Raw genomic sequence first — 27,667 nt, 5'->3', positions numbered from 1 at the left:
CCATTGTTTGCTTCACCTTCCATTGATATGGTCATTGTCGATGATGTTGCTGTGTTTTTTATCCATCTCTATCCTAACCCTAAACACTACCTATTTCCGCTGCACTATACACCTAACCTATAATCCTAGCCCACCGTCGCCGTCTACCTTGTTACTGTCGCCACCATCTACATTGGTATTGCCTTACCTACTGCCGTGCTCACAGAGTGTCTGTGTTCTGCCTTATCTACTACCGTGCTCGCAGGGTTTCTGTGTTTTGCTTTACCTACTACTACCGTGCTCATAGGGTTTCTGTGTTCTGCCTTACCTATTATCGTGCTCACAGAGTTTCTGTGTTCTGCTATGTGCCTTATTTTTTAGGGTTTGCTCTTGTGTTTCCGCTGTGAACTTTGCTTTAGTTTTGTCACTTGTTTCACTCGTGGGGGAGTGTTAGCGAGTCCTTACTTAGTTAGGATTTTGGTTCCTTACTATGTTAGGATTTTAGTTACTTACCATTTATCTAGTCATATTATAATTGAGATTTATTTCCTATTATAATTTATATTTATTTTCTATTGTAATTTGGACTTATTTCCTATTTTATTTAGGGTTGCACTTCTCTATAAATACCTCCATATTGGAGAAGAATAAAATATGAGTGAATATGAGCATATCTGAATATTTGCTCTACTTTGTTTGACTCCCAGTCTTCCTTCCTCTTCCGTTTCCTCCCCCTCCTCCTCGTCCCCTCCTTCCCTTCCATCTCCCCACCCTCCCCTCCGATCTCTATCACCACCCTCAAATCTCTCTCTATCTATCTCTCTCTCTCCCCCCAACCCTATCCCCACACGAGATCCACCCCAAGCCCAATGCCACCATACAACCACCCCATCCCCACGCGAGATCTACTCCCAGCCGAGACCCATCATCCAACCCTTGCCCACTACGACCCAAACCCATTCCATCCTCAACCCTTGCCTCCTGGCTACAGCAATAAATCCTGCTCCCGCCCCACATCCACGTAACCCACTGCTCGTAAAAAAATAATAATAATAAATATTATTTATTAAAATTTAAAAAAAAAAAAAAAAAGAGGGATAGTGAGAAAGAGTATTATTTCAATTTTAGTTTTTGATTTTATCTATTATTTCAATTTTCTGTTTTTATTTTATTTATTTTTAACCTACAAAATGACCATTTTGACCTCATATTTAACGGCAAATTGGATGAAATGTTGCGGCTTTGGACGGCATGGGGAAAATTGGCAAAAAAAAAAAAAAAAAGATTATATCCTTAATTATATATATATATAATGGATAAGGGTAAATCAAAAGTTAGATACAAATTCATGGGGCAAATCACCAGTTAGCCAAAAAAATTATGAATGGATATATATTCAGTTTTGCAATTGGTCATGACATTCAATTTCGGGATTGTTAAGCATGTTGAAGAGATATTGCACTAAATAATGACTTCATGACTTTATGGTAGAATTTAGTAGTACGGTCTTATCTAAGGTCCTTATATGAGGCCATATTTCTTAATCGTTGGATCAAATTAGTTAGTTTGATCTAACGATTAAAAGATATTAGATAAGGCCCTCACTATAGAATGAAATTTAGCATGTCATATTATATAATTACCCATATAAATCATATTTGGAGGGAAAACCTCTATTGTCATTTTCTAATTGGTTCTTAGTGTACTAAAATTTTTCTTAAACCAATTAGAAAATGACAAGTGGCTAATTTTGAGTTTTTCCCTCTAAATATGCTCTATATGGATAAGGGGGTGGCAATTTCCGATACGACCTATTGCACGACTCGAAACCCGCACGGAAAAAACAAGACACGAATCCGCACGATTAAAAAAGGGTCATTTTTAGGTCAACCCGCCAGTGACCCGTTTATAAACGGGTGGGGTTCAGGTCAACCCACCAACCCGCTAAAATACATATATAACCTAACAACCCGCTAAAATACCTATATAACCTACCAACTGGACACATGTTTAACCCGTTTATTAAACGGGTCAACCCACTAACCTACTAAAATACATATATAACCCGCTAATCCACTAAAATACACATGTAACCAGCCAACCCATTTCTTTGTTTTTTTCTTCATTTTCTTCGATTTTTTTATTTTTTATTTTATTTCTCATTCTAAATCTTTATGTATAGAGAGAGGCAAAATGCAATTACTTGATTAATTTATCAAAATTTAGATTTTTTTTAAATTTATTTTTTATTTGCTACCACTTAGCGGGTCAACTCGACATAACCCGAAACCCGCATGGGAAATAAATGGGTCAACCCGAAAATGACACGTTTCTTAAACAGGTTAGGTTTGGATTTAGCATTCTTGACACGTATATAATTCTGACACATACATGAACCCGACACGACACGACCCATTGCCAGCTATTTAGTGAATTAACTGAGTATATCCTACTACCAAACTATTTAATGAATTACTAATTTACCCTTATATAAAATGACCAAAAAGTATATATTGAATTGTGAAATAAATGTAATTTTAATAAGTGCATCATACTCACCATATTTAACCATAATCAAATATAATACTAAAAAAAATCCTAAAATCAAATAGTGTGGGCTTGTTAAAAGGGCTAATCTCCCCCTTCCACCCACGGCAGCCCCTTCCTCCTCCATCACCACCAAAATTCCCCTTCCCCACCCCCACTCCATCTCTCTTTGCCTCTCTCTCCCCCGCCGTCTTCCTCTCCCTCCCTCCTAAAAGCACCATCGTTGTTCCTCTTTTCTTCTGAAGTTCATGGAGTTTTAGAGGCTTTGTACTTTCCAAAAACTAATCTATCTCCTCTTCGCTCTTGACTAAATTATGTTTTGGACTGGTAGGAATGTTTGTAATGGAAAATGGCAAGCAAAGTTATGGGATTAGGCCATAGACGAAGAGTGCAAGGGTGGGGAAGGGGGGAGGGGCTGTCGTGGGTGAAGGGGAAAATCGCGGACTAGCTATCCTTATTTTTTCTATTTTTTAAAAATTATTTTAGGAATTTGTTTATTAATTTAAATTTTTAGATGAATTTAAAAAAATTAAAATTAAAAACAAACCCACCTTTATTAGAAAATCTAACAGAAATTGACGGAGGTGGTAGATTAGCACCAAAACTGAAATTTAGATGGCAAATAATTAAATATTTTTTATTGAGTGGTAAACTTACACGAGGTATTTTTAGTAGTTAAATATAGTATATTTAGTTAATTTTATATTCTGATTTAAATATTGAAATATACTTAGATCATAGGGTGTACTCAGATAGTTTTAGAGTTCATTTAACACCACCCTATAGGTAATTGTATAATATGTCATGCTAAAATAGGCTTATTGCTGAAAACCTATAAGAAGAATTGTACAAGTCAAACTGAAAGTGCTATTCTTTTCACTAATTCAGAAAAATAGAAGAAAAAAATGTTAACATCATGTCCTTAGTCATTATACACAATCACAGTACTTTCACACAAAAAGTTACCAAACACTCTTAAACTAATTTTAGTACTAACAGCAGTTTTACTATTTAGTTTACCACACACTAAACTACTTTCCTTCACAGCTAAAGCAAAACTGGCCCTTAGTCTTTTTAGTCTCCTTCAAAACCAAGCCTCCAAAATCCAATAGTCAAGTGCCTGTGAACTGAACTGCGAAAGAAAAATGGTCAATCATTTCAAAATTCATCTAAACCTTTTGAGTATGAAATTGATAAGACCACAAAACATTTACTTTCAAAACATAAAAACTAAAGCCACAACCACTATTCAGGAAAGAAGAAATGTCCTCCCCTTCAGTTACCTCCACCATGTATAATAAACAAAGTAGCTAAACTACTTTTATCCCTAGATAATACACACACAAAATTACAATCATATGGTTTAGGAAGTACAAGGAAGACCAACTCAATCACAGAAGAAAAACAACATCCAACAACAAATAAATATAGTACAATACACCAACTCATCACTATCAAATTGCTAATAAAAGCATACAATAAGCCAACTATCAAATAATAGAAGACAAGAGATTGCTTAGACAAGATTCAATCATATCCTATCATCAATCATGCCTTTACAAGGTACCCTATCAAAAACTCCCGTGAAAATAAGATCTTATTTATGACCTCTACAAACGATAACAAGGTTTCTCTTAAGCTGTACAAGCATGCCAAATTACCAAACAGTCAACACTAAATTGAGGATGCTCAGACTGGCCAAAATTTTTGAAAAAATAGGGCTCGTTGCAGTGCCTCTTTGGGAAAAGAAAAAAAAATAGAAAGAAACCCTTCTTCCTCTCCAAACCAATAAAATACGATAAAACCATTAGAAAATATTCCTTGCCTACTCATTCAAAAACTGTGGAACAACTCAAAGACGAAAATAAAAAACAACTAAGAGACTTAATAAGAAATGAACTTTAAAAAACTTGAATAAAATGCTTACCAAAATTCAGACTTCTAAGTTGTACTAGGCTTGCAAAGCTACAATATTGGCAACAAAAGAAAAGACAAAAATGAGGATTACTTCATAAAGAGGAACTCACAATAATTTGGTTGAATGAATAGCTTCAAACACATGATGCTTCTTATTTATGAGCTCAACATATGCAGATAATGGCAGAGTTTAAAACAACAGCAAGACCAATATAGTTGCTGAAATTTCTTAAGTTGGCAATTGACTGATTAAATAGCTCCAAGAAGATTGCAATGAAAATCAAACCTTCAATCGAAAAGTAAAAAGTTGTGAGAATGCAGCTATGTTTCAGAATTTTTCTTTCCTAATGCAAACCAAATATTAGGGGCATCAAAGGCAGCTGATTTGAATGACATATTTCAAACTGTACATGATCTTAATATAAATAGTTGGGAAGCGCTAGCTAGCCTCTGCATGTTTAGCCTACTAAGAGGATTGAGAATCTAAGCTTGGGAGAAGACCATGCTGTTTGTAGTGGCATTAGATAAATGTGTCATGAAATACAAATAATATATATGTTCAAGAGTTCATCAGTATTAAAAACTAGAACTAAAACTAAAAAGAAGGATCTCAGTGCTTAGTTTCATATATGCCCTCACAATCCTCCCCAACATATCTACAATCATCATCACTAGATTCATTAACCAGAAAAGTTATACCAACAAGAAAAGTCATCGTCTCTCAAGTAAAAAACTTGTTTTGCTTTATACACCAGAGATGGCACGCATAGTGATATAGACAAGGTGTTCATGTGCAGACAAGAGGAATGAATGCACTTGGGAGTTATTTGATAAAAGTTACAGGCACTACAAGGTTCAAAGAAGTGCCTACGTTAGAAGGAGATGAACTTGAGCCAGAAAATACAGTTTCCTATACACACAAGTGTAAGAGGATGTTCAGCCAAACCAACACCAAGTAGTGGGTATTTGTTGAAATAAAATCGAGCCCAGTTAGCCAAATTGCTTAACTTTTTACTTTTCAGGTAAATATGATCATGATATGGATCCCTGAAAAACATACCTCTATTGCAAGAAGTCCAAGTTTATCAGTTCGCGAGCACAAAATGCATACAAGTCTGTCAAGACCTTAGGAAACAATTGAGAAAGATCATGCTCAATGCGCTCTTCATTCTGCATAAAGTACAAATATTTACACTATTTGAATATGTTATATTTGGTCACTTGCATATTAACTTGAAAAGAAAAGAAAAAAAGCAACTTACCATAGCAGCATCGGAAACTCCTTGTAATTGGTTGATGTGCGTATACACATTTCGAATATACTCCAGTTCATCTCTTGCGGTATTCATATATGTTCTACCACCCCAGTTGTAAATCTTCTCAAAATCCTTCGATCCATTAATAGCACCTAAAATATCTATCGTCCTTCTGTTCTCAGCAAAATGATTGTACTCGAACCAAAAGAAATTACCTTGGGATTGAAGGTATTCAAACAGAAGTAGTGCTGCAGTCGGGTACACGAATCTTTGCCTGCTCCCTTGAAGTAAGGGATGATACCGTAAAAATCTGAAACGGAGAGCACTTCAAAAAGAAACACATAAAATCAAAAGAGTTATAAAATTGTAAAAATCAAAAATCAAAAATCAAAAAGTCAAAAATCAAAAAATTACTCATTCTTTGATGCAACACTATGAACGTGAAGCTTGAAGTCAGCTACTAGCACTTTAATATCACTCAACTCAACAGCCGTCGCTTCAAAAGTCAGATCAGCGGGAAACAGGTTTGCAATCAAAGTTTCAAAACCAGCCAAATACGTTTCTTGATCAAATGAGGAAGCCGGAAGCTTTACTTTATACCTATCAAGTACTATAATAGCCCTCTCATCCATATTTCCTTTAGGAGCATTGGCTTCCATCCTCTCACTTATATTATATATTAAATCTTTTATGATGAGTTGATAATGAGGTACTAAAACTACTCTTCTAAACTGATCAAATTCAAACATTTTATGTTTTACCCTAAACTCAGACAGTGACACATTATGTATGTAGACTTTGTTTCTCAGAGCGTTCGCAAAAGAAGTCATTTCCCTGTATCATTATAAATTTAGGTGAGCAAACAATAAAATGAGAAGAAAAAGAAAATTCCAAATCAAAAAGTGACTGACCCTTCAAGTCGGATCACTCGAACTGTGTTAGCCCACACCAAATTGCTAGAAGGAGCTGACGACCCTTCAAATCAAAAAGTGACTGCGCAAAAAGAAAGACTAATTGTTTACAAATCTTCAATATGGGTGAACTGAAAATCAGGTGTTTAATTCATAGTATGAGTCCCAATAGAAATGATGAAATCTCAAATTGAAAAGCTAGGCTTTCTAATCAAACACTTACAGCTCCAAATCGATTCAAAGCAAGTATCAAAACAGCTAGAACACGAAAAATGGAAGAAGAAGCATACCTAGATCGAAGGAATTGGTGGCCGGAATCGCTGGGACGAACTTCGGATGTTTTACGAAGAATCCCGCCACTTTGGAGCAAATTCCGGCGACAGTGGTGGTTGGATGCTGCCGGAATGAGGTGGGGAAGGACGGGGACGCCGGGCCAGTTCCTTTGGGACCTGTCCCGTCGTCAACGGCGGCCGGGGGTGGCGGCGGTGGCCCAAAACCCGCGACGGCTGAACTAGGGTTGGTTCGCGTGAGAGAGGAAGATCGGGGGAGAGAGAGAGAGAGAGAAGGGAAAATAGATTTTTAATATTTAGTCAAATACCCATTCTTAGCACTAAAACTATAAATAAACCCTACACTATTTAATTTCTATAAACATACCCAAAAAAGCCCAAAAAATGACATATGGCCCTATTGAATTTAATTTTAATTATTAAATTACTTTGATGCCCTATTGAGTGTTTTGGGTTTTTTTATGAGATTTTTGGGTGAGTTTGTTTTAATAAATCAATGGCAGTTTTATAATTTAAAAGAAGTTAAAAGCCTTTTTGTTATGTTGTAAATGGGTTTTGGGTGTGTTTTTAATTCCATTTCATATAAGGTTTTTTTTATAATTTGGGCTCTTATATTAGGTATTATAGTGAATTTCCCTTTTAAAAACCCATTTTGAATTATTTACGATTCTATCACTAAGCTTCTTTTGATCGTAACTTTTCCATTACAACTCCGATTTAAGCTAATTATGTGTCTACGGACTCATCTCAATATGCTCAATGGTACTAATAAAATCCCCAAATTCTTTCCGGAACAAAAAGTCAATTTTTAAACCCATTAAAATATTCTCGGGGTAAAATCATCTTTTATTTGAATAATTTAATAATTAAATATTAATTTAGGATCTAGTTATTACATGAATAAAATGGTATTAAAAAAAATAAAAAATTTACCTCGTCGCTAAGATTTTGACCGCTTCGAACGTTTGTCCACGACCCTCCGACTTTGATGGAAGAGGTCATTTGTATTTTTACACAAATGGAATATTGTAGTAGATAATTTGGTGTAGAAAGTGAAAAATATTGGAAGGAGATGAATTTTTATGAAGATTTGGTGTGAAAAGTGAATAATATTGGTATGTATTTATTTATAATAAAAAATCAGAATTTTTTGATATTTTTTTCAATTTTTTTTAGCTAAAAAATGTGCAACTGTTGGATTGGAGGACATTTGTGGATTGGAGCCTCTAGGAGAAGCCACGTGGCTTGTAGTTGTTGGTTTCTGGCAGTGCTGATGTCAACTCAAGTTTTTCAACAACAAAATTACTGTTGACCCGTGCATTCCACACGCCAACGATAAAAAAAAATTTCAAAATCTTTTGCTAACATCAGCGTGACGTCAACCGCTCGAATGCAAGGAGACATGCTAGATCACCCCATAGACTTGCTCTAGCTTGTGAGTTCCATGCCTTGCCCGGGTTAGATATTGTGTGCTATAGTCTCCTTCCAGACCTAGGGTTCATGCTTTTGATTTGCTTAGGGACGATGTGGTTGCCTTTGTTAGTTTTGTTGGGTCGTTTTGCATATCTCGGGTTCCATCTCTTGATTTCCTTCATGTGTTTTAGTTTTTGTTTGTAATAAGTGCATCAACTATTTTTGAGTTTGTTGTGTGTTCGTAGTCTCTACTTGTAACTTTTTACTTGTGATAGTTTAAAGATTGTAGTGCGTCGTGGTCTATGTCTGACTTGTACAAGCTTGCAACTTTATGGCTATGTGTGGAGGTACACTTGTGCGCCTGATGTTGCTGGTGAAGTCCTCAATATTTGGATTAACCCTTTGTAGTTACTGCGCTTCCGTATTTGTAATAACCTTATGTGGTTATTTATATTCGTACTGACATTTGTAACTGACGACTTTTATAACTAAATTATAAATGCAATTTATATAAATATGACAATTTGTTTATTTGGGGATGGTTTGAGTGAGTCAACATTACAACACTAAATGGACTCAAATACATTGTTTAATGAATTAGATAATTAACCAATAACAACATTGATTTTTGGCCTGTATGGAATTGTTTTGGATTTTGCGTTCTCTCTCATCTATGCGTCCTTAACGCGAGGAACTAACACATACTGATCCTTGGATTAGCTACACATAACATAATTAATTCATAACGCAATGCATAATGCATAAGATCAGTACACTTGGCAACTCCTACAAGGTTTCCAACACAATTTATTACCTCATGCTGATAGAGAGACAAATCAATCGGACACTTTGACTAAGAAATTACATGCTACTTTGGATACTTGTATCTGGTTTTTAGGAATTTTTCATTGGATATTTTATATATACTCTATTTTGATGTGTATGATTTAAATGTCCTCTGGGGAATCTTTTTTTGGGCAAACAAAATAATATAGTTTTAAATCAACTCAACTGGTACTAGTCTAGGGGAGTGGCAAATTCTAAGTACAAATCTTATATCTCATGTGTTCCTTTTGGTTTGAATCTAAGTCTACGATTACTAATACATACAGACATGAAAAATTATGTACGCTTCATATTAAAATATTTGTAATTTAATACTAAAAAATTAGGAATCATGAGAGAATAGTTGATCTCATAATTGTTCAATATCCTCCCAATCAATGAATTTATGATGCGCCATTTAAATATAATAACTTAGTATTATACATACATGTACATCTCATCATATAACATTATTAATTCCATGACGTACAATGTATGTATTATGAGAGGTATTATACGATTGAATAAAAATAGGTTATATGATAATAAGCTATGGTGATAGGTAGAACGCTGCTCTTATATAATATATAGTTAATCGACAAATAATCCCCTATGGTCGATTTGCACAGTAATTCCGTACATCTGGCAACTCCTACTTTGGATACTTGTAGAGAGACAAATCAATCGGACACACTTCGGCTAAGAAATGAGATGCTACTTTGGATACTTGTAGTGGTGGGGATGGGTTAGGCAGAGGAAGAACTGGGATGTGGATGGAGGCGTGTGCGGGCAGGAAACAAATTTTGAATTTTAAGGACATTTAAGTATATTTAAGTAGTTTTTTTCATGTATTATTGAAATCATACATATGATATAAATTTGCAAAAAATAAATATCAATAATTACGAAAATTACAAAAAAAGTTTGGTGAATACAATGAGAAAAAGTAGTTGGTAAATACCTTAAACATGTTTCCTTACCTATTTTTTTTTTTTTTAATGAGCAAAAATTTAAGGGGAGATTTACCATTCTCACCACCGCTGTCAGGGTCTACCCACATCTTCGAGCCAGAAGAATTTAAGCGTGGTACCCAACTGTCATCTATCACCAATATGAATTTATGTGGAAAATTACGATCACGACCAATAAGGATCTGGCAGTGAGACTCAAACATTGGTTGGGCTACACACAGTGTAGGGACCTTACCAACTGAACCAACCATCATTGGTATGTTTCCTTGCTCTTTGATGTGCCTATGTAATTTTTTTTTTCTTTTTTTTTTCCTTCTTTAAATACAAAATACACACACCACACAAAATAGCATCTTAAGGCAAACAAAATAACATAATGCACTTGTTTGAGCAGTAGGGTTTCCTTTGCTCTTCCATCATCGGAGAGCCATTTCTTTTTTGGCTTCTCAAATCTCCCAAGGCCAAAGGGTGCACACACCAGCAGCAGCATAAATATATATGTGGCTCTGGCTTGGCTTCCATTGAAATGGAAAACAACAACGTATGGAATTTGAATTTGACCACTCGTCCCATCATCAGTTATATGGGGCAACGGCTACATGCAATAATGCAATGATAGCTTTCTGTTTCTGTGACCAAATTTTTCTGTGACCAAATTGGATGAGTATAAAAGATACATTTTGCTTCTTATTCTTTTGCCGTCTTCCGTACAAAGTAAAAGGTGGGTTTTCATATATTTATTTTATATATCACTTTGGGTATCAATAAGACCTGAATTATAATTAGTACCACATCAAACTTTATTAACAAATTTTGAATATTTTATGGGTAACTTTGTATTTTCTCTTTTTTATCATTGACGTGACGACAATATGGATCAAAGTTTATACACCAATAAAGTAATTCTCGATGGACAATCTTTGTGTTATATTGCATCATTCATTTAACTATGGTCCATTGCAAATTGACAAGTTAATTAAATACTAATTTTGATTCAAGTTATTGGACGTCTCCTCCTACTAGAGAATCAAGTTTGGCTCAAAGATAGAACCAAATTGAAACTTATGAGCTTATATTTATAATGAGCATCATGATACTTACGCAACTCGTTTACATAAAAGAATCTTCAAAGATTCATTAAAAATGTGCAAATAAAGTCTAATTAAAGATTTTAGGGGCTTTGCCAACGTTATTTAGCTTAATTGAAAAGAGTATTAATTTGCAAACCAGTGATCTAGGTTCGAACCCTTATGACACCTTAGTAGTGTGTGTGTGTGTGTGAGAAATCCTCATTTAACTTGTAATTTAGATTATCACTTGTATTAAAAATAAATAATAATAAAAAGACTTCAGGGTTTTTTCTGGTAAAATAGAAGACTTTAGGGACTTACACTAATTAACTCTAATAAAGTTAAAATCAATCTCAACATTTGACCTACCCTTTACCCTTTACTCTTTACCCTTTAAGCTCAATCAAAACCGTAGTACTAATCAACGACATAACAAACATCTAAATGATGATTTAGAAGGAGCCCACCAAAGCAACTTACCACCACCCCTCTCCACAATGAGAGATAATTCCCAATCCCAACAGCTGCTAATGTGGTCCCATTTATATATATTTGTCTACTCATGATTAAGAAAAGATGCTTCATTCAACTCCTCGCATCATAAAATATATTATAATAAGAAGGTTAAAGTCTTCTTGTAATTTTTCATTGCTAAAGCTCAGTCAAATATTTGTTACCTAAACTAAAACTTTGTTGCAATGTAGAATGTATAGTCTAATAATTCTTCCTACTTTAACGTGTCAAACAACTGCTTGTGATACTTTTTGAAGGGCTATTTAATTACAAGATTATTATTACACGGTCCTTTAAAAATCTGACATGCGAAACACATGCAACATTTTGGAGGAGAAAACAAATTGAGTTAGCTTAAGTGATACATTGCACTAAAAAAAAATTTTGGTTACAAGGTAGGCCGAAGCCAGAAAAGAAAAAAAACTTAACAAGGCACAACCCTACTTTGGGCTCTTCCTATTTCATCATCCAGCAGAAAGCCTGAGAGGGAGATAGGAGTAGATTCGTAGAAATGAAGCCCCAAGGGTAACTCATACCCCAAGTTAGCAAGGTGATCAACTGCTCTGTTTTGCTCCCTGTAGATATGAGAGAGATTGCATCTCCAATTACATTTAAGTAACAACTTGCAGTCTTCAATTAGACAAAAGAGAGGATGTGAATGGTTACAAGCCTTAACAATCAGAGAGACAACAGACAAGGAATCACAATCAATATCAAGGGAGCTAATGCCCTTGTCCCAAGCCATATGCAAACCTCTAAAGAGACTCCATAGCTCAGCCTCATAAATATTTCCAATCCCAATATTGGCAGAGAACCCACAGATCCATGCTCCATTAGAGTCCCTTAGCAAACCACCAGCACAAATCTTCCAAGAATCAGTTTTACAGCTGCCATCCACATTCAATTTGAAGTTGCCAAGGGTAGGAAGATTCCAATGGACTTGGATGACCTCTCTAGTAGGCTTAGCATTGACCACATTATTGGCATCAAGCCATTCACTAGAAAATTGCAGAATAGTGTGATGGGGGTTGGTAGGAGGCTCATAGCTAGGGTTAAAGATAGAGTTACATCTCCATTTCCAACAATACCAAATAGAGGCTGTAAAAACAAATGTCCAAGGAAGGTTGCCAGAGAGCATAATCTTGCTCTTTAGGTTGATTCTTAGCCAATCAGTAAAGCCTCAGGAGAAAGAGTGAAGAACATCAAAGGGAACCTTTATGAAATTCCATACCTTAAGAGCAAAACTACATCCTCTAAAAACATGATCCATAGTCTCAGGAAGAGAAAGGCATTTGTGGCAGTTAGGATTAGTTGTCATCAATCTCTTCTCCCTTTGAACATTAGTAAGGATTTTGCCATGCCCAATTAGCCAAACAAAGGTTTTTAACTTTGGGGGCAAGCACAGCTTCCAGATAAAGTCCCAAGGCCAAGGCACAATATCTGCATCATCAAAGAAGGAAAGGTAAGTAGATTTAACAGAAAAAGAGCCATCATTTGATAAACCCCATATGCATTTATCAAATCTTTGAGACTCAAATCCAGTATGGATAGCACAAATCCTTTGCGTAATTTCTGTAGGTAAGACCTGCTCAAGAGCATCAAGATTCCATCCATGGTCAGACATAAAATCTCGCACTGTCCATAACAACATGTCTTCAGAGAGGGGAATAACGGAAAATTCCTCAAGCGAGCCACAACCTGCCCAGTTATCCTTCCAAAACAAGATGTCATCACCACTGCCAACCCTCCACTTTAAACCTTTAGTAAGAATCTGAGCACCAAATAAAATTCCTCTCCAAGTATTAGAATAATTAATATGAGCAGACTTATTAAAGTTCAAAATACTTTGATTCTTGAGGTATTTTCGATTCAGAATATGACTCCAGAGGCCTTGGTCTCTCTGTAAAAGCTTCCATCCATATTTAGCGAGCAATGCTTGGTTCATCAAATGGGTTTGTTTAAGACCAAGACCACCCATGAACTTGGGTTTACAAACAGAACCCCATTTGACAAGATGAACCTTAGTTGATGTCTCATTGTGACCCCATCGATTCATCTTGTCCAGCTTATCACAAATGCTAACAGGAAATTGGACCGTTTGCATAGAGTATATAGGGATGGCAGAGGAAATGGCTTGTAAATACACTAACCTGCCAGCCATAGATAGCGTATGACTTTTCCAGGAAGCAAGGCGCTGCTGGACTTTGGCAACAACATGGCTATAAGTATCATTCTTCACTCTAGAGTGAATAAGAGGGACACCAAGATAATTTCCCAAAGAATCAGTAAGAGGAGAACCACATATGGAAGCAATTTGGGTAGCGGTACCATGATTTGTATTAGGAGAACAGAAGATCCTAGATTTGTCAAAATTGACTTGTTGCCCAGATAAACCACAAAAAGTCTCCAAACAATTATGCATAATTGTAGTCTGTTGAGTGTGAGCTTCGGCGAATAAGATAAGATCATCTGCAAAGAAAAAGTGGGAAATTGCAGGCCCACCTCTCACCACCTTAATTGGTTTCCATTTTTTACTAAGGACAGCACCATTAATTATGTGGGACAATTTTTCCATGCAAAGAACAAAGTTATAAGGAGATAGGGGGTCTCCTTGCCTTATGCCGCAAGCTGGTTGAAAACTTTCAGTTACTTCACCATTGAGAATAGCTTGATACTTGATTGTTGTGATGCATTGCATAAGCAACTCCAACACTCTGCCTCTAAGACCCGCTTCCCATAGCACATCTTTGATAAAATGCCACTAAAGTCTGTCATATGCTTTGGACAAATCAATCTTCCAAGCAATGAAGCCTTTCTTGCCTTTAGAGTTCCGAAATTTATGGAGAAGCTCTTGAGCAATAATAATGTTATCCACAATTTGCATGCCAGGAACAAAGCTCACCTGGTTAGGGCTAACAATCTTAGGCATGATAGGTCTGAGTTTATTAACCAAAATTTTCGAAACGACCTTATATAAGGTGTTGCATAGACTAATTGGCCTAAACTGAGACATAGCAAAAGCATTAGGGACCTTTGGGACAAGAGCAATAAGGGTGTTATTAAGATTGTCAGGCAAGCTTGAAGAGGTAAAACACTCTTTCACCAGATCACAAATATCAGAGCTGCATAAAGTCCAATGATCTTGGAAGAATTTAGCTAGGAAACTGTCGGGTCCAGGGGCTTTAAGCCCTCCAATAGAAAAAAGGCTAAGCTTAATATCAACATCAGTTACTTCACTGTTGAGAGAGTTCAGATCCGTAGTATCCAAGTCAGGGAAAAACTGGGGAAGATCAACCATCTCACCAATTCTGGTCTTCAAAGAGAAAAGGTCGTTGAAGTGGGAAGTTACAATAGCTTGCATATTAGATTTCTCTATGGTCCAATTTCCATCATTGTCATTCAACCCTTCAATATTATTTCTTCTCCTTCTAACGACTGTAGAAAGATGAAAGAATTTAGTGTTTTTATCACATTCCTTGAGCCAAATGTTCCGAGACTTTTGAAGCCAAAAAAGTTCTTCTTGTTCCAGAATCACATTCAGCTCACCAAGCAACTTTTTCTCTAACTCCACAAGAAAAGGAATAGTCCTCTTACACAAAGATCTTTGAGTGCCATCCAACCTAGCCATGAGTCTTTTCTTTTGTTGAAAAATATTACCAAAAACCTCTTTGTTCCAGTCAGTGAGGGCCTTAGTGAGAGAGATAGTCTTGCACATAGCATTACCATTAGAATTATTCCATATGGCTGAAACAAAATCTTTGAAGCCTTGATGCAGCATCCACATAGCTTGGAATCTAAAAATTTTAAACTCCAAACGTGGGTATTGAGCAAAATTAAGAGAGATCAAGAGAGGACAGTGATCTGACTTCACTCTAGGGAGGTGCCTAACAAAACCTTCAGGAAATTTATGTCTCCAAGTAATATTACAAAGCCCTCTGTCCAACCTCTCCGAGAGAGTTTCACCATGAACATTCTTTTTGCACCAAGTAAACTCTGCTCCAGAAAAACCAAGATCCACTAAATGATGACGACCAATCCAGTCAGCAAACCTACTATTGCAATGAACAGCTCTGCCTCCCTTCTTTTCGGAGTTATCAACAATTTCATTGAAATCCCTAGTAACAAGCCAAGGAAGATTATTAGTAGAAGAAACTCCATTTAAATAGTTCCAGAGGGATCTTCTTATTCCAGGACAAGGGTGAGCGTATACAACAATAAGAATCTAAGAAGATGAACCTTGTGTAACCATTGCAGTAATTGACTGGCTGGAACATGCCACAATATTGAGCTGAATATTGCTACAATTCCATAAAAGCCAAATGCCACTCGAAAACCCATTTGCATCCAAAATATGATGGTTAGTAAAGCCCAGGCTATTAACAACACACATGGCTTTTATCACACTTATTCTTGGTTCAAGAACAGCCAACACCTCAACATGATTTAATTGGATAATATTCTTAAGTATTATGGGGAGGGATTTGTCCCTAGCACCTCTTAAATTCCAAACCAATATCATTAAAGGAAATGGCATAGAAGGACTCTAGGATAAAGATCCTAAATTAAAAGGCAGAGCTCAAAGCCTCTACCAAGGTAGAGGCAGAGCCTACAACTCCAGATTTAACATCTATCATGGCTTTTTTAAGCCTAGTAGAATCTACAATAACAGTAAGAGGATGGCTATTTACCTCATTACCAATTAAGACATCCATGTCTGGACTTCCACCAGAGTTATTCACAAAACTATCACCACAAATCATTGAATCAGTATTTTGATCAATATTAGGGGGGTCATGCCCTTCGATATCAGGCTTACTGGCATGGTCACCCCCAATCCCCTTCTCCTTCAAATACTTGTTCAGATTGAAAGAGAGGCCATCCAACGTTTCTTCCTGGATGTCCATATTGCGAACTTGGAATCCGTTCGACAAGGAAGTCTTCTTGAGGAGACGTGGCTTAAAATCAACCTGTCTATTTTTTGGAGTATTAGTTGCAGCATCTTTCTCTTTTCCGTTGTTGGAAATATCCCCCAAGGTTTTCCTTGGTCTACCTTTAGTTTTCTGTTTTCCCTTGACTTGCTTTGTAGTCTCGCCTATTTGTTTTGCCTCAGCACACGCAGGGTCTGGGAAGCATGGTTGGGGAGTGGCAACAGGAGGTTGCACTTCAAGGGCCTCATGGAGGCCATTTATCTCATTTTGTGAGTGCAAAGGATCAAATATGGAACCAGATTTTTGTTTGGCAGCATTGATCTTGCCGTCAGCATGTGTAAGCTCATTTTTTTTTTTTCCTAAAAGGTTTAAACAGGCTCCAAGGACCGAATTGACTTGAATCCGCAGAGGTAGCTGCATAAGCATCCTTAGTGCCAGAAGAAGTCCCAATATCAACATCAACCCCAACAGGTTCCTTATCATATGTAGACTCTCCGTCCATAGGCTTTTGGGTATCCTTATGGACTCTAATTTCAGATGGACATTGGTTCCTATTATGGCCATAAATACCACATCCAAAGCAGACCAAATGGAGTCCTTCATATTCTATGGCATACCAATTATTCTCAACTTGCACATTAGCAATTAATGGCTTGGTCAAATCCAGTTCAATACAGATTCGAGCATATTTGCCTCAAGCTTGAGCAGCTGTATGAGTATCAATGCGATAAGTCACACCAATAAGGTCCCCAATATGTTTAATTGCCTCAGGATTAAACCATTCAACATGTAAACCCGTAATACGCACCCACACAGCCATACGAGTGATAGTAGCTTCATTAGGATCAAATCCTGGTTTCCATCTCTGCATCACTAAAGATTGCCTAGCAATTACCCATGGTCCCCCAGAAAAAACGTACCTCATGTCTTCCTCAATCACAAAGCGTACAACATAGAAGTTGTTTTCCAGGTCAATCAAACTTATTGCACCTTTCAAAAGACTCCATTTTTGTCTTAGACGAGCTAATAAGAAGTTGTATGTATGGGTCCTGCCCATTAGTTTGATTATAATTGCGTTCCGCCAGGGACAGTAGAGTCGTTCCTTCACCTTGGTGCAAAAGCGAATGCAAGGACCACGAGTACCCTCGAGACTTCAAAATCATCATCCTCTATTGTGAGTTTATCTTCCTCCATACCCACCAGATCCTCCTTATGCACTCCGATCCCACCTGGGTTCATGAACTTTTCACGAAAATTCATTATAGGTTTCGGCGCTACAGAGGAAAAGGTTCAACCTCCATAGCTCCTGCATCAAGATCTTGACGCTCGGTACCTACCGAGCCGAGCTGCCCAGATATTACGAACCAAAATGAACACGGCTCGACCTCGGCTCCCAGAACACACCACCTCACCAAAAAGCCGCGATAAGCGAAACCACCCATGCTGTCCGTGACAAGATCCCATCCCATCAAGACGTGACCACCACCATACCTGCATCAAGACCCGCTCTGCGCATGACCCCGCCCCTAATCAAGATTTCCATGAGACCACCACTTATACTGTATACCCATGTAAGTTTAATTTGTGAAATTATTGGTTGTGCATAAAATTAAATTATTTTTCTCCCTCTCTGTATTTTTTTTTTTTTGGTGCTTCTCTCGACTCTTTTTGCTAAGAGATCGGGTAAAATATTTTTAAAAATTTATGTTTGACTTGTATAAATTTTCAAAACAATCTCTTTATTATGTTGATTAGTATTATGTCGCCAACAAAAACTTACAAAAATCCCACCTAACATACAAATCAAGCTCAATTCAACATATTATGAACAGCAAGGTGAAATCTCTTTTTCTACATGCAGGGGCTGGACAAGGATCTTAATAGAGAAGGTTTGAAGAAGATGCCTCTGTGTGTTGTTGCCAAGGGACCTCCGAGAAGGAACAAGGGGAAGATGGGGCTAATTGTGTTTTTGTTTTGTTATTGGGTTGTAATTTTAAATTTAATGTTTGCTAGATTTCATTTGGGATGATTGAATGAGAATTGGGCTAATTGTGAATTTGTAAGCCCAAAAATTTTAAAAATTTTCAATTGGGCTTAAATCTCTGAAAATTCCAACAGAAAAAACAATTGAGCTCAAGAGCCGGTCCCAATATAGAGAACTCTTATCCGTAAGGCATATTTGCCCCAATCCCCTGCGCCATCGTCATATGCCACCGTTCCAATCCTACAAGCTTCGCTGCTGACCTAGGGAACTAAAAGAGTCGCCATTTGTCACTTTCGGCATGCTCTCTGCCCTCGCCTTCTTCCTCTACTGCCATTGAGTCAAGCACCTGTCTGAGTTTGAGAAACTCGTCAATGGCAGAGAACCCCCTTCCCAGAGATTCACAGATGACTCGAGAAAGCGTTGTATGAATGAGCGAAGCGTGAATCTAGACAAATCAAAAACCCTACCTCCATAGCAATTAGAATGACGAACAACCGGCGCGGTAGCAACAAAAGACAGATCAAGGGGAAGAAAGACGGCAGCAACCGCCAGCAAAAGGGGAACGCAGGCGTTAGCAACAGCCAGCAAAAGGGGAACGCAGGCGTTAGCAACAGCCATATCAAGGGGAATGATGGCGGCGGCATGGAAGATCTGGCTGGACGAGAGTCCTTGTACATATGTTCAATGGAGTTGAAGAAGACGGTCGTTTCTTACGTTATCCATGTTATTAAATTGAGCGATTTGTTATCATCATCATGCTCCTGTCCCAACCCTAATTCTACCGATGGTGATGATGAAGCAAAATCTCGCTTTTGCAGATATTTTTCATTCAGAGACAAATGCCCGAGTTGCTCCAAAGGCAGTAGTGAATTACACTATCTGGTTTCTATGGCTAGCGAGGATCTTCCCGGCTTCATGGGTTGCGGTGTCTTCCGATCCCAAATTCTTTTCGCAGGCGGCGTTAAACCCTGTACCCCTCCCTCTTCTTGGTCTTTCATAATTTATCCCGAGTCCTTCTATCAGCGATTCGGACCAGCTCTGTATGAACAACTTCATGGGTACGACACCAATGATACCAATACAATTCTTGAAGTGAGAGCCCGAGATAATATGTCTAAGAATTTCTCACCAAAATCTCAACCCCTGCGATTCGGACCACCTGTGTATAAAGAGACCAATGGAACTGTTGAAGTGAGAGCCCTAGATGATATGTCTAAGAATTTCTCACCAAAAGCTCAACCCCTGCGATTCGGACCACCTGTGTATAAAGAGACCAATGGAACTGTTGAAGTGAGAGCCCTAGATGATATGTCTAAGAATTTCTCACCAAAAGCTCAACCCCTGCTGGTGGAGCTGAAGGGGAAACTCTATGCTCTCTGCGGTTATTTTGGCGGTGAATGTCACTTAAACCCTCCATATTTCCAGGTCTTCGACCCGGAAGACAGAGAATCAGAATGGAAGGACCTTCCTCCACCTGAGATTTTCGATCCCGACTCCGATCACTATGCCGGAGATGGTGTATACTTATCGTATGCATCTATGGGCACCAGAATCCTTGTGTCGACCACTCCCCATTCCCCCGGGGTGCTTTGCTTTGACGTCGCCAAAGACGACCCACAATGGGAAACACTCACTGCTCCTGGTCCTTTGTTTTCCGGTGGTCCCTTTGGGTTTCATGGAACTGCTTTGTACGTGGCACATGACAGCGAGTCTTTCCTGTTCACCTATCAGTATCACCCAGACTCGCCTAGTGAGATTGTAGTCTACCGTGTTTTCGATGATGATTCTTCGGAAACTATTACAACTCTGCAGTTGCCAGTTCTGCCTTTTGAATTTGATTTTCCCTACTTCCATAAGTTTGTGCACTTAAGAGGTCCAAAAGTCTGCTTTATTATGACTTCATTCCCGCGCCCAGGTCTTTATGTTTGTAAAGAAGCTGAGAAGATGAATGTTGTTGTCTTAACGTATGAACTCACACCGAAGATGGAAGCTGTCAAAAGGGAGGTCAAACTAGTGGCTACTCGCTTCTTTGGATGCGATACTTTGCGGTCTCACAACCCCATCTCACATCATACACATCAGGCTCATGTCATTGGTTGCTTTGTGCTGTAAGTTGTTTTATGCCCACATAACTCTGCATTATATATGGGTAATCTATTCTATGACACAGTTATAGTGTGTTTGTATATTCATACATGTATATATTGCAGTGCTTTACTCATATAACAATCTGATTGTAATACGAGATATGCACATAAATAGGTACAGATAGAGGAAAGCTAGTTATATCTGTCTTCTTTGTTTTTGTTTTGGGCTTAATATGGAATTATCCAAGTTCCTGCTAAATATTGAACGTGGATGAAGTACTAAGGGTCTCCTGTTTTTCCTATGTTTGTAGTTTCTTTGAGTGTTTCTTAACTGGTTGTGAGGAAATCATGCTTATTTATAGTGGTCAACAATTTGTATAATTCACTCTCCCTCTATGCATTTTAATATTGTTCCCTTATTGTACCTTGGCGTCAAATCTCTGTGGGTTATAGTAACACATACAAGAATGTGCACTATGTTAGGGTGGCACAACTTTTGCCACATATCTGTCTTATATGTCTTTGTTACATATGCAATGCCGGCTAGTATCCTGCCATTTCAAATGCTAGGTGTGGAATTGTGATTACTTATAATAATCTTACTATTGTTTTTACTGGACTCTAATCCAATGTTGATTTCTTCTCTTTCGGTTTGTTCATTATGGAGGGTTTGCTCAAATTTTGTTATTTATGTTTTTTTTTTTTGGGGACAGGTAAATTGTCAAGAGAAGATTCATGCTATGAGGAGAGGACCTTGCAAGCTAGTTAGTGTTGTCTTAGCTTATTTAAGATAAGATATTTGTGGTCAGGTTGACTCTGCTTTTGTAATGGCAAGAAAACATAACTTATTTTGATATGCTTTTTGATTGCAATCAAAACTCAAGAATGGCTGTGTCGTACTACTTATGTAATCTATTTATTCGAATAATGGTCTCGTTTGTTCATTCATGTTTCTTCATTTGTTATGGTTAAATGGCTCACCTCACCTCACATGGTCAAAGTATATAGTCACAAGTTTCAGCTAAGCACAACTCTAGTCTGTTATACCCTGTTATGTTTCATGTTTGACCAAAAATAAAATACACCGTTGTGTTTCAGAAGTGCACTAAGTCTCCACGTTTTGGACCTCCCCTAAACCCTCCCAGAACAACATATATGGAGGCTTGATGGCCACATTTTCAGTCCAAGCTGTCTAAGCTTGTTGGAAATTTGAGCTGGCAAAACTTTACCATCAGGATCAAGAACTTTCGCAATTAGGCGACTGCAATCCCAGTCATCCTTGAATCTTTGATTGCCCATTTTTGTCCTGAAAGATTTCAGTAAGTTCGATGAAAAAAGTAGGCCTAACTACTACTATGCAGGTACAACTCAAACTGATGCAGAATGCATATTATTAGTTTTCCTAATTCTACTTGGATTAGTTTTCCTAATTCAGTTAAAGATTCCTTGTTGTTGAAGGATCTCTTATTAGTTAATTTGCTTTCCTATTTTCTTAAAGTTTACTTTTCCTTTTCCTAGATTAAAAAGGGTATGCCTCTATAAATGGAGTTGTTTGTAATCTTTTAAGGCAGACTTGATTAATGATAAATTTCCTGACTTAAACTCTGATTCCTTCCCTTTCCCTTCGTCTCTTCGATCTCTAATTCTTCTCCTCGATCCCTTATTTCTTCTCTGTTCTATTGCTCAAGTATTTACTCTAAACCTACGGGCTGTTCTACATCACAAACACTCATCTTTCTTCAGCTAATATCAGGTTTGCCAATGCGAAGTTAAAGGATCAATCAAAAAATATAAACAAGAAATTAAAAAAGCTTAGATCATGGATTGTTTTTTGTACCATTTTAGTTGTCATCACACTAAGCAGGGATATTTTCTGCCTTTTTTCTTATTCTTCTTCTTTTGTGGGTTGTTTCTATTTTGAGCGGTTTCTTTGTGAAGGCACTCACGTTGTCTTTGCTTTTTTCTTAGGAAAAAGTTTTGTTGAGTCGGATAGCATTGGATGAGTTAAAAGTTATATGAGTAATTGGAGTTTAAGAAGCTTTCACAGGCTATCTGTTTGTATTATTCATTTTAGCAAAGGAAAGGTATTGAGGATTCTATCTATAGGTCATATTTTTGTTCTCATGCTGGAAATACTATAAGTTAGGTGATTGTATATGTAACATCAAAGAATGGAATATGTTTTGAGGATTCGAATTCGAAGTGCAACACCAGCACTAATTTCAAGTACACATGTTTCGAAATTTCGTATCTATCATGGTTTCAATTGCTGTAATTCATAGCAGGAAATATCTGGAATGATAGCATCATGGGTGTAGCTTCTATTTTGTTGGCTGGATTTGGTTCCTTTGTCTATAAATCATGGGTGTAGCTTCTATTTTGTTAGCTGGATTTGGTTCCTTTGTCTATAATTTTGCTGCTGACTTCTTTACAATATTTTTCTGCCTGTTTATGGCCGTATTTTCTATCTGTCAACTCTTATGTCTTCTTTTTACCTCTTTTGAGGGTTATTAAATATGTTTAAGCACTTCGATGTTGCTTCTTTTCGGTTTTAGTAACATAATATCATTTTAGTTTTGTAGTTTATAATCTCCTTAACTCATACGAACATATTAGTTCTTTTGAATCTATAGCATTTGACTTCTCAGTCGCCTATGATGCCAAATAACAGGAAGCTGTGCCCCAATATTGGATGGTTTTGGGTGCATAACATGAATAACTGCAGAGAATGGGAGGTTCTTCTTCTTCTTCTTCCAGAAAAGCTTATATGCAACTGCACGGAGCACCTGTGTATTTCTATGTCCGTATATCTTCTCACTCCAACTTCCCTTTTTGTTACATATTATAGTTTGCTCATCATTGTGTGGCTGACTGTTTAGGACTCATAGTTGAAATAATTGTATCACATAATATTAGGAGAGTGGAAAATTGTGCTTGTTTCTCCTAATCAAATAGTGGTCTATTATGCGTATTAAGATTTCATTCTGTTTTTAGAACTCTTTTCTTCAGTGTCCACCAGTTTTGGAAGAGCAAGAGTCCTTAAGATCTCATGATGTCGCAGCCGCTGCACTCAGTGCAGGACTCCTGGTTCATTGGGATCTGGAAGCATCAACACCAGACACTTACAGACCCCCTCCTCCACCTTTGCCATATGATATGGTCTTTGGATGTTCACGATCAACAGATCCTGATTCTGTCAGGGAAACAATCAGTTGCAGTAGTTTTGATACTTCAGCTACTTGTGGACATCTTGGGGAATCAGACTGCAAAGTTCCGGAATATTCTTTACCTCACCAAAGGGGTTAGAACTTTCAAAATCAAATGAGCCTCTTGTTTTAGCAAAAGAAGACGAGGATGTCTGTTCCATTTGTCTTGAAGGTGCTGTACCAGCAGTAACTCAGGGAACTAATTCTTTTGTTGTATGATTCATTTTGTCTTGATTATAGGAAACAAAGAAAAGTCCATTTCTGCATCATTTTGCTATGTTAAACCGCAGGTAGCTAATGCTTTAAGCTTGTATCTTCACATGCAGAGTATGAAACAGAGAATCCAAAATTTATCACAAAATGCGAGCACCACTTTCGCCTCTGCCGTATTCCTGAGTGGATGGAAAGAAGTGATGCCTGTCTTATATGTGATCAGGTTTGCCTTAGAAACAAATGATATATTCATTTATCAGATAAATATTTTGTCATGGCAAGGAGTGTGTTGGACTAGATATTGTCCTTGGGATTCATCTGTTAACAATGCTTGCACAAGAAGTTATTTCACCAAAAAATAAGTAAGAAAAAGAGTAAAAAATACTGAAGCACCTCAGTTTTTGGGTGGAATGACTGGAAATGTCACTGTTTTTATGGCGAACCTAGGTATTGGTGACTGGAGGAACCCTAGGTCCTAATTATTAAGTAATCAGGTCTCTGACTGATTTGTCTATGTTGTTTTAAATCCCTTACGCTTGTAAATGAAAATTTCTCCTTTTCTGATGTTTCAGGAACTGGGGATTGACCATAGCTTTGGTTTGTAGCTAATTAGTGTTCTTTCAAAATCAAAATTTATTTGCTACTTGAATTTAGAGATTGCCAACTCAGTAGACTCTGGATGGACAGTAGCTGTTTGTTTTGAGACCTGCCGGGGATGGTGTCCTGCAGATTCATTTTTTAATCTGGTCGTTCTCAAAACTGGATCTCTTATGTTAGCTGTTTTGTTGTGTCAGTTGTTGGTAAAGTCTCTCTCTTTGTTTAGAGCTTGATTTCCAATTCTCAGACAGGTCAATGGATTCTAAGTGGAGCATTCAAGAAGTTAAGAACAAGGCCATCCAGTGGAAACCAGAAAAATGAATGCCAGTGCCATCCTCAAAGTTGTGTTGGTTTGCTACTACTCTCTTTGGACAGTTCTCTTAGTTTGTTGTTGGAATCATTCTGGTGTCATTTGTTGTTATCTGCTGCAGAATTTGATTTATACTCACCGCAGCCCTTGGATTCTAATCTGTAAATCACATCTCTTACATTTTGGGTGGATTTGATTTGGCAAAGTTGTTTCATTTCATATATGAATCATCCAATGATTAGGAAATTGAGTCCAAAAATATTTGCTAGTAAATTGATTTTATGGATATTGGGGATCACTGGAAACTAAACTATTTCTCAAAGTAAACACAGCAAGAAAAGCAAAACGAAAATTGAATAGAAAATCACAACTCAGCAACCAAATTTGATTCTTTTTCTTTTTGGGGTTTTTGGGTTTGCTGATGGTGTATGATTGTTTATGAACCAGTTGTATTCTAATATCCCCTTACCATTACTGTAAAACCCAATCAATTATGTAAGTGTGGCTCTCTCTGGGTCTATGTCGACGGAAAATTCTACGGTGGGCCTGGTGCATGGATGCGCTAGGTCCTATTGACCGTTAGATTGAGAAAATAGTACAAGGGCTAATCTCCACCGTTGAAGCTAGTAACTGGAAACTTGTTATTGTAGGTTAAAGTGTTAAAATAAAATAAAATAAAACAAACCCAAATAGGAACGCAAGTAGCAGAAGACGAAGAAGAAGAAGAAGAAAGGCAGGGTGTGAAACAAGAACGTCGTGGTCGCTCTTAAATCTTCTTCTCCGTCTGATTTTCTTTCGACATCGAGTTTGCTGCTACTTAAGTGATGGCTGGGCAGGTTGAAATTTATGACATTGCTTGGCATATCAACTCCAAACTATCTAAGACAAGGTGAGTCTGAATAAAATTTGGGAAAACTCAACCTCAATCTTCCTCTTCCTCGTTGCCAACGGATCACACAATAAAACTCAGATGTTATGACGGGTAAGCACTTCTCATCCTCTTGATCTTCATGTCTTTTTTAGCTTCTTCTGTGATGGGTATCTAGGTATAAGTTGGTTAGATTTTGGGGTTTAGTGTTTTTGAATTGGGGTTGAGGTAAAAGGTTTTTGTCTAATTAATTCATTTGTCGTCTATTTAATAGGCTTAGGGTGTGAACTTTCATATTCCTTTAACCCACCATTGCTATTTTGTGTATCAGAGTATGAGATTTCACTAAACTCATATTTATGAGAAATATAAATAATGATAAAAACTATTAATCTGATTTCTTTATGATTAATTCCCTGTCATTTATTATTTTTTCAAATATTCATACAAATTATATCCCCTACTTCGTTAATTGTGGACATATTTATACAAACTTGTTAATCAAATATGTCATTTTTTAATCCAATTACTAATTGGTTAGTCCAATTTTGCAAGTAGTGTACGCATATTGCATGTTATTGACAGCCTTTTCAATTTTGAGAATGTAAATACAATATGTGATTTGTCAATGCAATTGACAAACAGGTAGCGCCATTTGTATTCCATCATGCAATTGACAAACGAAGCAGTGCCATTTGCATTCCAATCATTTAGTTTGATACTTTTAATCTGTGTTCTGTGATCCTCTCCCATTGTTTACTCGTTTCTATTTTTTGATAATTTGGTTATGCTGATATGAATGTGATGGATTGACAATTAGGTATGCTGATATGCATATGTGATTTTTATCTCCTTTGCTCTTCTCGTGAGCAATTTCTCTGTTCTAGTGTTGTGTTTTTTTTTTTGGATTCTGGTGCAGTTTATTGTTTGCTTCAACTCCCAGTTCTATATATGATCATGATTTTTGAGCTTGGACAATTTACTTTTCTTGTATGTTAGTTATATGATACGTTAATATGTATGTTTCTTTTTTGTGATATTTTCTTAAGGTTTTGCATAATCAGAATGGTTAGATGAACTAAATTCCATAGTTTGTGATCTTTAGGTGTTTAATTTAGGAGATACATAGAAAAGAAAAATAATCAAATGACAAAGGTCGTTTGGTAATTGACAATAAAGGTTGTTTGGCAATTGACAATCAGTCGGTCGGTTTTTGCAAAGTTGAATGGCAATTACATAGAGTCTGTTTGTCGATTGCATTGTTGTCAAGATGTGAATGTGTTGTAGCAAAATAAGGAAATTTGTCTGAGATTGCAAGTCGGCATGATGGATGTTGAGATATTGGAGTGCAAGCTGGAGTGAGGGCTTTTCCAAGTGGCTTTAGGAGTTTAATTAGTTTAAGTTATTTATTTTATTTTACTTTCCTTTTTTAATAAGGACTTGTTGTCCAAGTTAGGTTAGGATTTTTAATTAGTTTTTTTCATATTCCTTCTGGCTGTGGGTAGTATATAACAAGGGCTACTCGTTATTTTGATTAAGGTATGCATCGGAAATCACAAGCATGGTCTTCTTTGTGTCGGTTGTGACACTTGGAATACTAGTATACTTCCATTTTATTGTTTAAAAAAAAAAAAAAGATATGAAGATAAGCACGTAAACGCATGTTTGCAATACCATAGAGTTGCAAGGGTAAAATAAATACAAGTTATAACATTTGAATTGTACCATACATTTGGACAAGTTTATTCCCCTGAAAATATTTGAATTAATTAAGGGTAAAAT

General features: G+C 37.0%; 2 protein-coding genes across 8 annotated transcripts; one reads left to right on the top strand and one right to left on the bottom strand.

Annotated features, from left to right (window-relative positions):
* Positions 1 to 3,370: 3,370 nt before the first annotated feature.
* On the bottom strand, positions 3,371 to 7,191 carry LOC148917311 (uncharacterized). 7 transcript variants are annotated; one of them, XR_016127468.1, is made up of 7 exons: positions 6,901 to 7,191; positions 6,611 to 6,692; positions 6,114 to 6,533; positions 5,706 to 6,024; positions 5,504 to 5,613; positions 4,554 to 4,729; positions 3,371 to 3,658 (listed from the first exon to the last, which is right to left on the bottom strand). XR_016127468.1 is itself a non-coding variant. In XM_089053587.1 (7 exons), the coding sequence occupies exons 3-5, from the start codon at positions 6,527 to 6,529 to the stop codon at positions 5,506 to 5,508; spliced, it is 843 nt and encodes a 280-aa protein (XP_088909713.1). In that variant the 5' UTR covers positions 6,530 to 6,533; positions 6,611 to 6,692; positions 6,901 to 7,190; the 3' UTR covers positions 3,371 to 3,653; positions 4,454 to 4,491; positions 5,504 to 5,505. The 7 variants fall into 7 exon arrangements, 4 of the variants coding, with proteins under 4 accessions (XP_088909713.1, XP_088909712.1, XP_088909714.1 ...); XR_016127469.1 differs by having other exon boundaries at positions 3,371 to 3,653; XR_016127470.1 differs by lacking the exon at positions 4,554 to 4,729 and adding an exon at positions 4,454 to 4,491 and having other exon boundaries at positions 6,114 to 6,195; positions 6,901 to 7,189.
* Positions 7,192 to 18,796: 11,605 nt separating this feature from the next.
* On the top strand, positions 18,797 to 21,635 carry LOC107881872 (uncharacterized). Its single transcript, XM_089052656.1, has 2 exons — positions 18,797 to 20,712; positions 21,405 to 21,635. Exons 1-2 carry the CDS (start codon positions 19,088 to 19,090, stop codon positions 21,406 to 21,408), a joined length of 1,629 nt encoding a protein of 542 aa, XP_088908782.1. The 5' UTR covers positions 18,797 to 19,087; the 3' UTR covers positions 21,409 to 21,635.
* The last annotated feature ends 6,032 nt before the right edge of the window (positions 21,636 to 27,667 follow it).

The sequence above is a fragment of the Prunus mume genome, linkage group LG5 (genome assembly GCF_029339155.1).
Source record: "Prunus mume cultivar Tortuosa linkage group LG5, ASM2933915v1, whole genome shotgun sequence".
Classification (NCBI taxonomy): Eukaryota; Viridiplantae; Streptophyta; class Magnoliopsida; order Rosales; family Rosaceae; genus Prunus; species Prunus mume.
Note: the sequence above shows the minus strand (reverse complement) of the source record. Positions and strands in the feature narration are given on the sequence as shown.